A 16,552-nucleotide genomic window follows, 5' to 3' on the forward strand; every position below is an offset into this window, starting at 1 on the left:
TGCGTGCGAGCTCTGTGAAGGTAGGGGTTGTGTTTGCGTCTTTTCCGTTGTTTACCTAGCCTGGCAGTGTCTGACATTTAATACTTAGTAAATATTTCTTTGCACAAATGACATCCAAACCCCTCTCTTTCTTTTTCTAGTGTCAAATACCAGTGCAGATGGCATGCTTGATTTTCCAAAGTCTTCTCTTTTGGAACTTATTATAAGAAGGAAAAATGTTATTTCTGTGGATGCTGCTGTAAAATTTATAAAACTAGCTTTTACTTATGAGGAGTGGAGTTTATTTGAATCTGCAGCTGGGCAGCTTATTGATTTTCTCCAGGTAATATATGCAAAATAGTTACTTTGTTTTTATTTTATTAACATGACACTGAAGTAATTAATTGTGGGATATACTTTTCTTAGAGGCAGGATGATCCAGAGTCAAAGAAAGCAGAGAAAGATTTAATTCTTCTTCTTGCAATAGAACCTTTAATCAACGTAAAGAGAAACAAAGGTTTGATCTTTCCCCTCGAAAACTACAAAGGAAGTCAAGTTAACGGTAAAAAAATTGCTCTTCATGGTGAGTATTTATTTGCATTTTTGAAAAACTAAGATGACTTTATATGCTCTCTACAGGTGAGGTGAGAGAAAGAATGTTCAAGGCAGAGGGAGCAGGAAGTGTAAAGGCCCTGAGTGAGAGTGTGCTTGATTGTTGAAAGAATGGCAAGGAGGCATGTATGGTTGGAGTGCGCTAGTGGTGGTGCTGGCATTTGAGAATGCGGTAGGAGGTGAGCTCAGGGAAATAGCTGGGTGCCTGGTCTGGCAGGTTCCTAGGCCTTGTAAAGATGCTGGATTTTATGCTGGTTTTGAGCAGAAGAATGAGGCTCTACTTAGCTGCTACCTTATCAGTGAGAGGCCAGCAGGGCAGCAAATCAAATCTATCAGTTCACTTTGGTAAGGGAAGGTTTGGTGGTCTCCTCTCTGTTTCCAGCATGCAGAGTTTTCCATTCTAAAACTTTTTACGTCTTAAAAGTCATTGTGTATATAATTGAAAATCTGCAGCCTCTGTTTTTTAGAGAATTATTTAATCCTATACTTTTATGTTTTATCATATTCTTAGCATTGAATGGCTGCTAAATTGTGGTAAATAATTTGTACCAAGTAACGATGCTTTTTTTTTTTTCTAATGGTTTCTGAATAGATACCTTTGTTATTTTTATTTCAACTACTCTATATGTTTTAGTATTACAAACCTTCTCAATTCCATTATGGACATAGTTGGCATACAGATTGCAGATTAATGAAAATATTAATAGTCCATTTTAACTGAATTAGAGCCTACTTAGATTAGTTTTCATACAGAAGCATTTAAAGTGTCTTATTGATATACTATTTGCCCAGATATCATTTATGTCACTTTTGTAGAATTTCTGTGTTTCTATGCCTTTTCTATTTGAAATTTTGTGACGAAATTTTTTGTTTCATTTTCCTGTATTTTATAAATTGAGATACTTCTGTGAAGACTTGTGGATATTCAGAAGACATTTCCCATTTGGCGGCAACCTTGTATTCCTGTGTCTGTGGCTCTCCACAGGTGAAAAAGCTATTTTGGATAATTTGTAATAGTGTCAAAGGAGGCTCTTTTACTTAATTTAAAGCCAGATTTAAAAATCACAGGAATTTCACCTTGCTGAAATTCTGTATTGTTTAATCATTAGAAGAAGAGATCAATTTATACCCTGACTTGTAATTTTAAATTTGTTTTTATTATTGTCATCATTTTGGGTGTCAGTCTCTTCCTTCTTGGGAAATTCCAAAGCTAGCTATATTTCTTTTTTTTTTTTTGCCAGATTTATTCTTAAACTTAAGACTCGTTCTAACATCTATTTTCTCTAACATATGATTTTCTTATTTTTTTCTTGTATATATGTATAGTTTTTCTTCTTTCTTGCATTTTTTTAAACATCTTTATTGGAGTATAATTGCTTTACAATGGTGTGTTAGTTTCTGCTGTATAACAAAGTGAATCAGCTATATGTATACCTACATACCCATATCTCCTCCCTCTTGCTTCTCTCTCCCACCCTCCCTATCCCACCCCTCTAGGTGGACACAAAGCACTGAGGAGGTTAGCTATATTTCTAATGATGAAGGAAATGAGGCAGTGGTTTTAGTGAGAGTTAATATTCTTAAAACACTGCTTTCCAGTCCCTGAGTACAAAGCCTGGTTATTATTTGGAGTCACTTAGCACACAATGGCCAGTATTTAGAAATGATGATTTGTGGGTATGGATATTTAAGCAAAACTAGTATAGTACTGATTTTAAACTGAATTCCAGGGACCGCCCCCCCCCCCCCCCGCACCGCCCCGAGCTTCTCTGAGGCTCCTCAGGAGCCAGCTTTAGGCCGTAACACCCTAAGCTGTTCCTATTAGTTTTTGAGATTCTGAGGGAATTTCCTTTGAAAATTTGGTTTTACTGCTATAAAAAAATGTTTGAAAACCACAATTATAGAGCACTATATTAACTATTGTTCAGGTAAGTGAAACACAGTAAGGGACTCGAGAAGTTCCACTCTTATAATATTTTCTATTCCTTCATTTATTAGTTTGTTATAACCTGTGACAGGTGTTTAATTTTTGAAAGAAAGGTATTTGATAGCAAATATACTTATTATCGTGGGCAAACCAAACCAAAAAATTCCAATCAAGGCTGAAAAGTGCATGAAATTTTCATCTTTCTGCTTTTTAAAAAACCATGTGTATCTTAGTTCAGTTCAATTCAGTAAACATTTTTTGAGCTCTGTTATGTTTCCAAGCACTGTACTATGGTCCTGCATATGTGAAATAAGTCTTAGAGCTGCCCCAAAGGAGCTCGAGGTTTGATATATTTTAATCATAAACTCATTATCTTTCTAGTTCATATACAGTGAATAACTTTATTTTCCTTTTGGAAAGAGCCAAAGTAACTGAACTGAGAGGAGATATACTTGATTTGGGTCATCTGTTGATATCCAGTGTGATGTTCAGTTTAGTTCCTTCATGTCTCTCTTTTCTTTTTGTCCATAACCTTTCCCAGCTCCCCATTCCCTTTCCCCTTATTAGTTTCTCCACCTCTCCATTCTTTATTATTATTTATTTATTTTTGGCTGCGTTGGGTCTTTGTTGCCGCACACGGGCTTTCTCTAGTTGCGGCGAGTGGGGACTACTCTTCATTGCGGTGCGCGGGCTTCTTATTGCTGTTGCTTCTCGTTGTGGAGCACAGACTCTAGGCGTGCAGGCTTCTGTAGTTGTGGCACGCGGGCTCAGTAGCTGTGGCTCATGGGCTCTAGAGCTCAGGCTCAGTAGTTGTGGTGCACGGGCTTAGTTGCGCCACGGTATGTGGGATCTTCTTGGACCAGGTATTGAATCGTGTCCCCTGCCTTGGCAGGCGGATTCTTAACCACTGCGCCACCAGGGAAGTCCCTTCTTTATTATTTTAATACCGAAATTTTAAAAAGAAAGAAGTATATACACACTTCAAATCTGGATGAAACTGGTAGGTTTACATAACTTGCCTAAAAGTATTTGGAACTGTTCTTTTTAGAGAGGTCAAGTAGCCTAGAGCAGTTAAGAGTGAGGTCTCTAGAGCTAGACTTCTTGGGTTTGAATCCTGGCTCTGCTACTTTCTTTCATTTTATCTTATGAAAAACCACTTCATCTTGTTGTGCTTCAGTTTGCTCATCTGTAAAGTGGGGATGATAGTAATAGTACTCACTTCATAGGTTGTTATGAGGATTAAATGAGCTGGTATATGTCTTAGTCTATTTGAGCTTCTATAACAAAGATACCCTAGACTGGTTGGCTTACACAACAAACATTTATTTCTCACAGTTCTGGAGGCTGAGAAATCAAGGCGTCATCTGCCTCCTGGTTCATAGATGGCTGTCTTCTTGCTGTGTCTTCACTTGGCAGAAAGGAGTCTCTCACTCTCTTTCTGGGGTCCCTTTTATAAGGGCACTATTCTCATTCATGAGGGCCCCACCCTCATACCAGGTGCCTCCTAAAGACACCTCCTAATACCATTGCTTTGGGAGTTAGGAATTCAACATAAGAAATTTGAGTTGACACAAACATTCAGTTCACTGCAATAAGTATAAAGCTCTGAGAATGTTGCCTGGCACACATTAAATGTTGTTTACCTATATCTCTATATCTTACTGTTCTTATCAATTTACTTTACCACTTTTGTTTTCAGAATGCTCAGCCTGATAAAGAAATCGTTGTGGACATGATAATGTTCCTATGGCAGAAGTGCAAAGTAGGAATTCAGCGGGTCAATGTGTCTGGAAATGACTATGCAAAATTCACCCAGAAAATCAGTACTAATAAAGTATTCCTTTTTGTTTCTCTTCATATGCTTTTTGTTATTGCTAATTTAATTTGTGATGCACATTTCAAACCTAAATTTTCCCTATTTACCCACCCTCATAATTATCAATACTATTCTTTAAATGTAGTGGTGAGTGAGCCTTTCCTTTAAGTGTATTCCCTGCACTTCTGCCTCAGTTTAATTTTGGGAAGCAGGGAGGTGTTTCAGGTTTTTCAGGGAGGAGTAAATACAGTATGTTTAAGGTTATATGAACTTGGATATATTCATTAAGAAGGTTAATAATAGAAAATACAAGTAAGGCATTTCAGTTTTTTTGGTAATAATATCAATAGTATATTTTTGAGCTCTCTCCTTTGGAAAGGAGAAAGTAGAACAGGTGAATATTATAACCTGGAAACTTAGGAGAGAATATTTTAACAGTAACACAGTCTTCTATGATTCTGAGGCCTCCTAGGATTCGCTACATAAGGTTGCATGGGCATGATTTTATCATATAGTTTAATAAACTAATGATGTGGGTGCATAAATGTTGTTTTCTCATTTTAGCTCCCAAACTGTGATGGCTAATTTTATGTGCTAAGCTTTGGGGTTATAGACATGAAAGACAGCTTCCAAGGCACCCAGCATGGAACTTGAAACATCCGCTTCCCCCTCACTATTTTGGATGCCTTTGATAGTGATCTTAACCACTGCTTTTTGAAGGGAGAATGAGAATTTTGAAGATACAGATAATCTTCACTGATATATATATATCTATATATCTATATATAAACCATATGATAAATTTTCCATTATGGCTATAGATATGCAGACTATAAGCTTAAGTAAATCTTCTTTGTGAATTTATATCAACAGATAGATCATTAAATATCATCTTATTAGGATTATTGATCTTTATATTACTTATAATTAAGATCAACTAATAAGGAGTACCTGTATAGTATTCCATATGATTAGAAGATGGTGATTTCAAGGAAGTACTAAGTTTTACAAAATGTGACTCTTTCTACAATGTAGTTACTTTCAATTGATTATACTGTGTATTTTCTCTTTTTAGTGGGTTTATCTTCTGTGGCAGATAAATGAAATAATTCACTGCTATAAAATGGAAGACATTGATGTGGTGGTGGTGGCAGAGGTCGCATTACGATTAAGTGAAATATTGGAGTCTTTAGGAAACCCCAGAAGAAAATTTAAAAAATTTCTAGGTAAAATATTGAATGAAAAAATATGAGGTCATTAATATATATATACATATGAACATATAAGTATAAATCGTACTACTGGTTAACATCTGTTTATGGAAACTAGGCATTTCAGTATTGTGCTTCAGTGATGATGTATAATCAAAGATAGAAATGATATAGGTTTGACCAAGTTGATGTTAAAAAAAGATCATATGCTCTGTGGTTCAGTGGCAGATGAAACTCTTTGTGTCTTGTCTTCACTCAGATGTTTCCCTTCTCCGTTCCTCATGCCCACCTACCCCTGTCTCTCTCCCTCCCCCATTCTTCCTCTTTTCTTGTCTCTCCTCCCTTTTATCCTACTCCCTCCCCTTCCATTTCCCACTAGAGTGATGCTTCATGAAGGAAGAGAGCGTGTTCAGGTCACCGTTTTATCCTTGGTACCAGCACATTGCCTGACACAGGAGGCGCTCAGATGAATGTTTGTTGAATGAATCCATGGCCTTCTACCTTTTGTCTCCTTTTTAAGTCTCTCTTCTGATTCCCTCCTTTGAAAATTCTCCTTCTTTCTTCATTTATTCTGTTGCCTCTCTTCTTTTCCCTTTCTTCTTATCTTCTTCCTCTGTTTGCTCCATTTCCCACTCATTCTCCTCCTCTCCCTGTCCCAACCCCTTCCTGCCATTATTCTGTTCTCCTTCCAGGAGGTGACTTCTCTCAGAGGATTGGTCTGCCCTCCTCTTTCTTCTGCCTGTGGTTGAACCCCTGAATTATCTGTTTCATTAGGTAACTCCCATATAGAAAATGAGGTGGGGGAGACATGTGGGTGTCTACTTTCCTATTTCACCCCATTTACAGAGTGTGTATGGCGTGTGAGGGATTTGGTAATAATTACTGTAATAATTGTTTTCTCAGAGATTTGCTAATCTGGCTCTGCCTATTCTCGGTTGTTGAGTGCAGCTTTGCAGATGGAATTTGACAGCCATAGTTCTCAAACTTTGATCGGTATCAGTATCACTTGGGAACTTCTTAAAAATTCTTATCATACTTCGACTAGCCTGGACCTTCCTGGTCTTCATTAGCTTACCAGGAGATTTTGATACACGTCAAAACTTGAGGACCACTGGTTAGAGGTCTCTGGCTATCTAACACTTTCAGTGGCTTGAAGTCATGTTTTTGACACATCCTGTCTTAAAATGCTTTTCCCTTTTTAAAAACTTTTATTATGTAGAATTTCAAATATAGAGAGGTGAAATAAGTCACTGAGTATGCATCATCCAGTACCAATAATTATGAATATTTTGTTAATCTTATTTCATCTCTCCTGACAACACTTTCTTTTTTCCCGGAGTGTTTTAAAGCAGACATTATGTCATTTCACCAGCAAATACCTCAGCATATACACGTGTATGTGTTGTGTGTGTATGTGTTGTGTGTTGGTCTATCTATCTAACAGATAAGGTTTTGTTTTCTTTTTATAAAACCACCATGTTACTGTTATTACACCTTACAAAATAAGTAAAAAATTCCTGTGTCCCTGATTGTATTAAAAATGTCTTAAGTTGGTTTGTTCCAATCAGGATCCAAACGTTCCCACACATTTTATTTTCTTATGTGTCTCTTAAGTCTCTCTCTGTAACCTGTAGCAGTTCCCCCTCTCCTTACTCCCGAAGAAATTGAATTATCCCCCTGTAGGATTTCCCACATACTGGATTTGGCTGTTTCTATTCTTGTGGTGTTGATTAACTTGTTTCTCTACCTGGTAATTAGATCTACCAGGTTGCTTGTATTCAGGTGATACATTTTCAAAAAGTATTCTTGCCAGCATCTTATATTTTTTGGGCGAGCATACTTCATGCATACTCCCTATTGCATTGCATCAGGAGCCATGCAATGCCTGGTTGTCCCACTTGTTATGATGTAAAGATTTACCGGTGAGTTCAGGTGTTGTCAGCTTGACTCTTTTCCCAGGTTGGTTTCCCCAGAAGCAGATTCTGAGACAAGGAGTTGAGTGTAGTAGTTATTTGGAATGTGATCCAGGGAAGCAGGGTGGTGGGGTGAAATGAGACAGAGAAGGAAAGGAAGCGAATACAAGGTACAGGAAGTTCATGAGAAGGCTGCTGTTGTGGGTACAGGGCTTATTCCCACGAGGGACCTCTAGGAGACTGTATAGAACATGCCTCAGAGAACTGGGAGGTTGTGGTATTTGTACCTTTATCTGTCATTGGTTGAAGGCTACTGGAGGAGGGGTAAGTAAGCCATGAGGGGCTTCTAACTTCTGTCATTCCATCTGCATTTATTCTATTGATACCTTAAATGAAGAACTTACTTCATCGACTGTTTGGTTACTCTGGTTATTTTTGATTATGTGGTAGATTCTATATTTGCTAAATATTTTGTAAAAGTAATTTAAAGCCTTAGATGATCTGTTCTTCCGGGGAAGATTTATGCTTGCTTTTACCAGATGCATGAAGGCACTACTACTCCAGGGTCCCATTATTCCAATTTGAGAGATTAAGATAATTTAAAGCTGAGATGCTCTTTCTTCGACCTATTTTCAGTTACTCTGACTCGTAGGATGTGGCCCCTTTTGGCTTTTCACCCTTGGTGGACCCTGGATACCAGTCTCTGTTGCTGTGTTCTCCTGGACTCTCTTCCCAAGATCCGGAGGTTACTTCCTTCCCAAGATCCTGACTCTGTATTGAAATTAGCATCTTAGCTTGCAGATGAAAAAAAAAAGTGTATTTTTCCAGTTTCCTAGCCAGCAGAATGTTTCCAGATTATCTGTTACTGGAAGCAAAAGGTCCAATGATTACTTTTTTAAAAAAAGTCTATTTCTTATTCAATTTTATTATTTTGTTTACTAGTTACTTCTGGGAGACTATTGTTTTATATTCTTCAATTATAAATGGGCTAAATACAATTCATTATACTGATCCTTTGTTAAAATGTTTTATTTCTAAAGAACTAATCAATATTAGAGCACAGTCCATTTGTGAATTTGAAAACATCTACATTTATGTCATGAGCAGTTGTCCCCATTTAGACATATAAATTTTTATAACTTTTACAACAATGTTATTCTCATTATCATATTGGCCCATAAAACACAAAATTCAAGTCATTTTTTGTATGTTAATTATGATAATCTGCTTCAAGATGTTTATTTATTCATCTGTTTATTAAATAATTCATTGTCTAATTGGAATTACTGAATAATTTTTAGACTAGGAAACTAGCATTGCCATATATTTTTATTATTTATATTCTAATTCAAGCCAGACTTCTCTGACATTTGTCTAAATTTACTGTTATTTGCTGAGTGCTTTTCAGTGGACTTTCTATAGAATATATAGAAAGACCGATCTCTTTACCATAATATAACCTTGCTGATAATCAAGCTTTTTGAGTTGGTTTGTTGTATTCCAAGCTGCTTTTATTTGTTTATTTATTTATTTATTTTTAGGAGTGATGGATAGGTTTATTATCTTGATTGTATTTCAAACTCAAGTGTACAGTTGAATATAGTGTTCAGTTTATTTAATGTATTTATTTAAATAGATCTTTACTGGAGTATAATTGCTTCATAATACTGTGTTAAAAATGTGGAACGCTTCACGAATTTGCATGTCATCCTTGCACAGGGGCCATGCTAATCTTCTCTGTATCATTCCAATTTTAGTATATGTGCTGCCAAAGCGAGCACTACAAGATGCTTTTAAATTGACTTATATAAAGACAAAATGTAATTATGTGGAAGAAATAATTTGTTGTTCAACTTCTAAGTGTTGAATCATTTCTAAAATCATGGGTGAAAAGTTAACTAGCGTAATGTTCTTTATGGTTATGATTCACTGTTATATTTCCATTTTTCTCTTTCATCCTTTTATTTTCTCTGGTCCTTCCTTCTCTTTGTTCCTCTCTCTCCCCTACTCTCTCCTCCTCCTCTTCCTATTTTTCCTCTTTTTATTCTCTCCTTTTCCTTTTTCTCTTCCCTCCCTTCCTCTCTCCCTCCCTCCCTTCCTCCCTCTCACCCTCCCTCCCTCCTCCCCTTCCTTCCTTCCTTCCTTCTTTCCTCTCTTTCTTTCTTTCTCTCTATTTTTCAGATACACCTTTAAGGAAAGGGACTAGTGAATCCCTTGGGGCTCCAAAAGGGAGTGTGGAAACTCTTCCAATATTAAAGGTATTGCAAAATATTTTAGAAAATATAGTTAAAAACATGAATTTTAATTTTCAAATAATATTAAATTTGTAAATGTATAATGGTTAATTATAGAAGTAATTTTGAATATTTAATATCTGAGAAATTATGGTTTCTGTATACATTGAGAACTATATGGACATTTTTCTACGTTTTGTTTTTACTTTAGAAAAAAATCTAATCAGCTCCAAAAATAAGCTAGATAAAGCATCTTAGGAGGATTTATAGTTACATTACTATTGATATTTTGAATGTGTTGTGATTCATAGACTTACAGAGCAGAGATGTCCTACTTAGCATTTACCTCTGACAGATCAAATTAGTTACTACCTGCTAAAAATGCACCTAGAACAGTCCCTGGCATGTGGCAAGTTCTCACTGAATGTTAGCTTAAGAGAAGATAGAAGATGAGGGAGACAAATGGCCATTCTTCTTTTTGATGATAGTTTTCTTACTATATTTGAATTCTTTTTGTACATCATGGATTATGTTGACCTGTATAGCTGAATGGGAGCCTAGGGAATTGTCTCATATATGTAATAAACATTTATTTACAGGCAAGAACTAGAATAGCATTTTGCAAACTCTGTCCTATGTGATGCTAGTACTACCCTTCAGAAAAGGATGCCAGGGTCAAGTAACCCTGGCTGACTTGAATTAAACACAATAGTTTCCTTACTGTATGACTTCTCAGGGGCATTAATTTACTCATGAGTACTGTGGTTTTCCAAGAAGGAGATATAGAATACCATATGTTCCATTATTGAAAATAAAACTCATTTTACCTACTTAGGATGCTAATGTTCATGGACTACAGTTGAAAAATACTTTTCTAGAGAGGAAGCCAGTGATCTATATTTTGGTTTACCTGATTAATTAAAAAACTATAATTTTAACTTACAAAAGTTGTGTTAACATTTGAGGGCATTTCAAGGTACTAAAACATGAAGAAAAAATTCTGTAATTTCACTATATGGACCTAAACATTATCATTTTCTATATTTTCTACTAGTCTTTTTCACAATTAAAAAAAATATTTATTTATTTATTTTATTTTTGGCTGTGTTGGGTCTTTTGTTGCTGCATGTGGGCTTTTATGTAGCTGCGGCGAGCGGGGGCTACTCGCTTTGTTGCAGTGCGCGGGCTTCTCATCGCGGTGGCTTCTCTTGTTGCGGAGCACGGGCTCTATGCCTGCAGGCTTCAGTAGTTGCAACACATGTGCTCAGTAGTTGTGGTTCACGGGCTCTAGAGCACAGGCTCAGTAGTTGTGGTGCATGGGCTTTGTTGCTCTGCGGCATGTGGGATCTTCCCGGGCCAGGGCTCGAACCTGTGTCCCCTGAACTGACAGGCAGATTCTTAACTACAGAGCCACCAGGGAAGCCCTCTTTTTCACAATTTTTTTTATTACTGCTGTTTTATTAAGTTTGTATGTAAAGTTTAGTCTAATACAAAACACAATAATCTGTTTTCTTTCATTAATTCAACAAATCTCTATCGAGAGCCTGCTCTATGGCATGCATTGATTTAGGCTCTGAGAAGACACATTTTTAACATAGTAACATTCTAATGTTTTTTCTTAACATGAATCCACCAGCACTTTTTCCTGTTGCTAAATGTTAATCCTCATGATTACTATGTTTTCTCTGAAAAATTGATTTGAAACATATGACATACAATTATAAAGAATATTATAATGAAGAGTCATTCCCCCATCACTCTTTTAAGAAATGAAACATAGCTAGTACAGTTGAAACTCAACTCCTCCACTAACTGTTCCTGCTCACATTGTCTTTCCCCCTACCTAGGAGTAACTGCTCTTCTAAAGAGTGATGATAAATTTCAGGCATTTTAGTATTTTTATTACATATGTTTGTATCCTTAAGCAGTAGAGTACTGTTTTTAAATTTATGTAAATGGTGTCATACACTGTGTATTCTTCTGCAGCTCATTTTTTAATCTCAGTACTGTGTTTGTGAGATTGACTCAAGTTGATTTGTGTAGTCATAGTGATCATTTTCACTACTACATTCTACTTGATCAGGGTTGCACAGTAAATGGATTTGAACTTAGGTGTGTTTCCTTCAAAGTTCAGGCATTTAGCCACTATGCTATGCTGCCTCTTGATTAAAAAAAAAAAGTGTCTTCAGGATATTTGTATAAAGTATTTTCTTCTAATACATGAAAAATGCAAGTCCTAAGAAATTGGGGACAAATAAAATATCCTGAATGTACCAGAGGACTGGGGGAGCATTCTGAATTTACTTTCTTGAATGTAATGTTCATCTTCTAATAATAGGTTTCAGAGAATGCAGTTTTGAGTTCTTTATGCTGTATTGTGTCTTCTAAAGAGAGAGAGCTGAGAAGTCTTAAATTGGGAACAGAGAATGTTTGAACTGCATAAGAGATTGAGGGGGCATAAAAGCTGTCTGCCAATGGTTTTTCCAGGGATCATTTACAGTGCTTGCTAAATATGTAGCTTCCTATTTCCCATTCTAGACGTATTGAATCATAATTTCAAGTGTGAGGTTCTTAAAAGTTTATAATTCAGGTGTGAGGTTCTTAACCGTTTGCCAGGTAGATTCTTAGGGAAACAAGAATGTAAGAATTACTGGCTTAGCGGACTAGCACTTATTCTTTGAAGCTTCATAGGGCAGGAATAGGAATACTAGTAGGTGTTACAAAGTGCTAGGTTTTGGCTTGGATGGAAACATTCTGGCAATTAAAAGCACTAAATGAAATGGATTTCTTAGAAGATGACCATGAAGAAACTGAAAACCATTTATGAACTATTGCTACTGTGTTTAAATTAGAAAAATGCACCCTTTCCTTGATATGATTTATTGCCCTCTGCTGGGAAATTATCAACATAAATATATAAGTCTATGATGACTCCTGTGCCATACACTACCTGCTCAGCTGTACTGGGGCATGTGGTAGGTGGAATAAGGGTGATTCATTGGTGTGGTCTAAGGGCATAGCAGTTGGTATTGGGAGACTTGGAGTTGAATCCTGACTTTAATGTTGACTGTGTGATCTTGAATAAACTATTTAATCTGTTTGAATATAAGTGTCCTCATCTGTCAAATTATAACAATAGTATCTATTCTACTGGTAGTATTTAAGTGATACAGTTCAAATGAGCTGTTGGTAACATTGTGGAAACCAGTAACCGGCACATGGTGGCAACTCAGTTTTTCCCTTATGTTTCGCAAAGGGCACTAAATCTCAACCTAGAGTCTCAGACCTATTTGGAAGGGAGTGAAGTGGGGAAGAGTGAGAATTTATTGTAAGGAGAGTCCAAAATCCATATGCTCACCTAGCAGAGTCTGCAGGTGGGATAAATTTTATATCTTGCATGTATACGTGCAACTATTTAAAACATATATAAGGTGCTATTGTGATTATATTTTTAAAAAACTTACTTTAAAGTTTTACTGAATACATGGCTATTTTTGACAAATGGGTTATAAAGTTTTAATAATTAATAAGTACCTCATAGGATTATGGTAATTTAAAAATTAGTCCATATAAAGCATTTAGCCCAATACTTGGAACGTGTTTTAATTCAGTATTAGCTGTGATGATGACAAAGATGATGGTGGTGATGATGATGACAGTGTTAGAATGTGGGTATGTGTGTGGGGTCTTTGAAGCTCCTTGGTGTTAAGAGGTATCCTTAGAGGCTTCTGTTTGTGGCAAAATGGAAAACTAGATGACCTGAAAACCCTCTTCCTACAAAACACCTAGAAATTTTGGACAGAATTGAGCAAATATCCTTAAGTACACCACAGAGCTCACAAGAAAGTAAGGTAAATTCCAGGGGCCAAAATAGAAAGGGGAACTGAAAACCAAAATGGTAAGTTTATGAATAGATGCTGCAGTAGGTTGATGGGCTCAGTTACAAAGAAACTTAGATTAACAACCATTTAGGGACAAGAGATGAGCCTTGGGCACATGAAGGATGGGGCTTGGAACTCAGACTCACACATTTAGTCAGAGCCTACAAGACTCATCTTAGTAAACCGTCGACCAGAAAAATATCTGCCTATTTGGTAGGGAGGTTTCTCAGTTTCAGGTTTCTCAGTTTGGGTACTGAAAGTGGAGTAAACGGGAGAAAGTCTCTCTTCCTAATAATTTGGACCTGCCCTCATGTAGGTCCGTTTTTCAAATTTACACTATTTGGGTTGTGATTCTCCCTGAGCCTGTGATTCTTTTTTTTTTTTTTTTAATTAAAAAAATTTTATTGAAGTATAGTTGATTTACAATGTTGTGTTAATTTATGCTGTATTGCAAAGTGATTCATTATGCATATACATATTCTTTTTCATATTTTTTTCCATTATGGTTTATCACAGGACATTGAATATAGTTCCCTGTGCTATACGGTAGGAGCTTGTTGTTTATGAGCCAGTGATTCTTGAATGGAGATTCATGTCTATATATATATATATTTAATGTGTGTAATCAAGTTATGTATATTCCAGAATGCAAGTATGAGTTGACATTAGAAAATCTGTAATGCAGTACACCACATTAGCAGATGAAAAGGAGAAAATAACAACCACCTCACTAGATAAAGAGCTGCAACAAAAGCATTTGACGAAATTCAACAACCACCTTTTAAAAAATAACTCTTAACAAGTTAGGAATAGAAGAGAACTTCTGTATCCCAGGAAGGGTATCATTCAAGACCTTTAATGACTGTTACACTTATGGTAAAAGATGAAAAGCAGTCCCTTTATATCGATGTAACAACTTAAAGATATCTGTCATTCTTCTGATCAAAATGTCCTAGGGGCCTTAGACAGCTGTGTGAAAAAAGAAGAGCAGAAGGAAAGGTATAAGGACTGTAAAGGAAGTATCAGACTAGTATAATACGTTGCACACTTTTAGTAATAGCAATCTAAATGTCCATCAGCAGAAGAGTGGATAAGTGAATTGTGATGTAGTCCTCAGCACAACACCATTTCATCGTAGCAGTGAAGGTGAGTGAGCTAAAGTGGGCTTGAACTAGAATCAGCCTGGCATCATTGCCATCCACGTCTAGAGTCACCTTCACACTACAGGGGGAAAACCTGGAACTACATTTCCCACCATCTCATTTCCATACGGTTCTAGGTTAGTCTTCCAGTGAGGGGCATTTGCATGAATTTGTAATACACAAGGGAAGAGAGAGTTCTTATTCTGCAGTGGCGGATGGAAGAAGTTAATTGACCAGCCTCGCTGAGCAGGCCCTTGCAATTCACTTGCTTCAGCGTGGTAGACACTTGAGGTTGTCACCTGCCTCCTGTATTCTTAGATTCCTGTAAATTCATCACTGGCAGCTTTCTTGATCTTTGCTCTCCCAGGCCTTCCAGCAGTGATGGACACTTCTAGTTCTGTGCATTAAATCCCTTTCTGCTTGCAATACCTCGAGTTGCTCTGTGTTCCTAACTAAACCCTGACTGACACACTGAGTTGCAGGAGAAGATTTCAGTGACATATGGTTGAGTGAAAAAAGCGAACTGCAGAATTTTACAAGAGAATTAAAAATATGCAAAGTGATATTGTATATTGTTAATGGACACATACACATGTAGTAAAAGTTTAAAAACATGCAAAAGAATGGTTAAAAACCAAATTCAAGGACAGTGACTACCTCTAGGGGCAGAGAAGAGGAGAGTCACTATAAACAGTTATACAGGGGATTTCAGTGATCTGCATGTATGTGTTTGCTTTATTTCCTAAACATTTTCTGAAGAAAAAATGCAAAATTAGGAAGTTTGAACAAAGCTGGTTGCTCTTTATGTTATTCTCTGTATTTGTCTCTCTGTGAGGATAATTATAATAGAAGTTATTTAGTTTTTGAAAATCACAATGTAGACCATTGGATTTGATGGCCTCCAAGTCTAGATTTCCAGCTCAGAGATTCCAAAAAAATTAACTTTCAAAATAAAGTATGTGAAAATGACAAATTATGAGTTAGATTTTTAAGATTTACCTGTACATTTGGTACCATCAGGATTTTGAAAACCATAAAAGGAAGTTATATACATGTTTTTGAAAAGTTTAATTAATATTTGGAAAAATGATGAACTGTATTTATTATTTTACCTTTATTAATAGTATTGCACGTTTAATCAAAAGCAAATATACTTAGTAAGAAATATGTCATTGATCTTGGATAGGCTATTTAAATTTGTTATTTGGTTTTGAATTATTGTTAAAAAGTTGGGAAGTGTTGTATATGATTTTCCCTTAAATTTAATTTTTCTGTTTTGTTTATAAAATTCCTTTAGAAAAAACCTGAGGAACAGTTATTTTTGGCCTATGAACTTCTTGAAAAAGCCATTGGTGGGATAAATTTGAATTGCATGTTAACTGCTTTGCCAAATGGATCATCAGTGGTTGACCATTGCTATGCCACGGTGAGAATGAGAAACTCTTACATTAGGTTTATTTTACTTAACTAGGAAGAGGGCTGGCGTTGCAAATAGGTAAGTAAAGCACGGTTTGTGGTGGCTTCCCTCTCATAGGCCAGAAATATATTCCCTTTTTCCCAGAAGAAATCAAGGAGTGTGAGGAGTCTTTGAATCTGTCACTGAAGAGGCTGCTGGTGAACTTGAAAAGCAGATTTCTTAGTGTGTAAGCCAGATTGCAAAGAGTTGAGAAGTGAGCAGACTTTAATGGCTAAGAGTAAAGTGATAACCTGAATGATAATAAGACAGAGCTGGTTTTAGTATGTTTTGATAACCATATGCCTTTTTAATTTTTACTTCAATTCTGCCGAAGCACACCCACGGTATAGATGCAGACATGTGCAAACCAGTCACACCGAA

General features: G+C 36.4%; 1 protein-coding gene and 1 non-coding gene across 2 annotated transcripts in view; one reads left to right on the forward strand and one right to left on the reverse strand.

The window, feature by feature from the left end:
* Positions 1–16,552, forward strand: part of LOC132433968 (cilia- and flagella-associated protein 54) — a 216,771-nt gene that overhangs the window by 34,446 nt on the left and 165,773 nt on the right. The window contains exons 9-16 of the mRNA XM_060025420.1: positions 141–322; positions 406–562; positions 1,491–1,576; positions 4,218–4,352; positions 5,410–5,560; positions 9,640–9,716; positions 16,013–16,141; positions 16,506–16,552. The exon at positions 16,506–16,552 is cut by the window's right edge and continues 80 nt beyond it. Coding sequence (XP_059881403.1) covers positions 141–322; positions 406–562; positions 1,491–1,576; positions 4,218–4,352; positions 5,410–5,560; positions 9,640–9,716; positions 16,013–16,141; positions 16,506–16,552 — 964 coding nt within the window. The remainder of the gene's footprint in view (positions 1–140; positions 323–405; positions 563–1,490; positions 1,577–4,217; positions 4,353–5,409; positions 5,561–9,639; positions 9,717–16,012; positions 16,142–16,505) is intronic.
* LOC132434658 (U6 spliceosomal RNA) lies at positions 9,133–9,239 on the reverse strand. Its single transcript, XR_009521374.1, has one exon. It is a non-coding gene; the product is annotated as a U6 spliceosomal RNA (small nuclear RNA).

This window comes from Delphinus delphis, chromosome 11 (assembly GCF_949987515.2).
Source record: "Delphinus delphis chromosome 11, mDelDel1.2, whole genome shotgun sequence".
Lineage (NCBI taxonomy): Eukaryota > Metazoa > Chordata > Mammalia > Artiodactyla > Delphinidae > Delphinus > Delphinus delphis.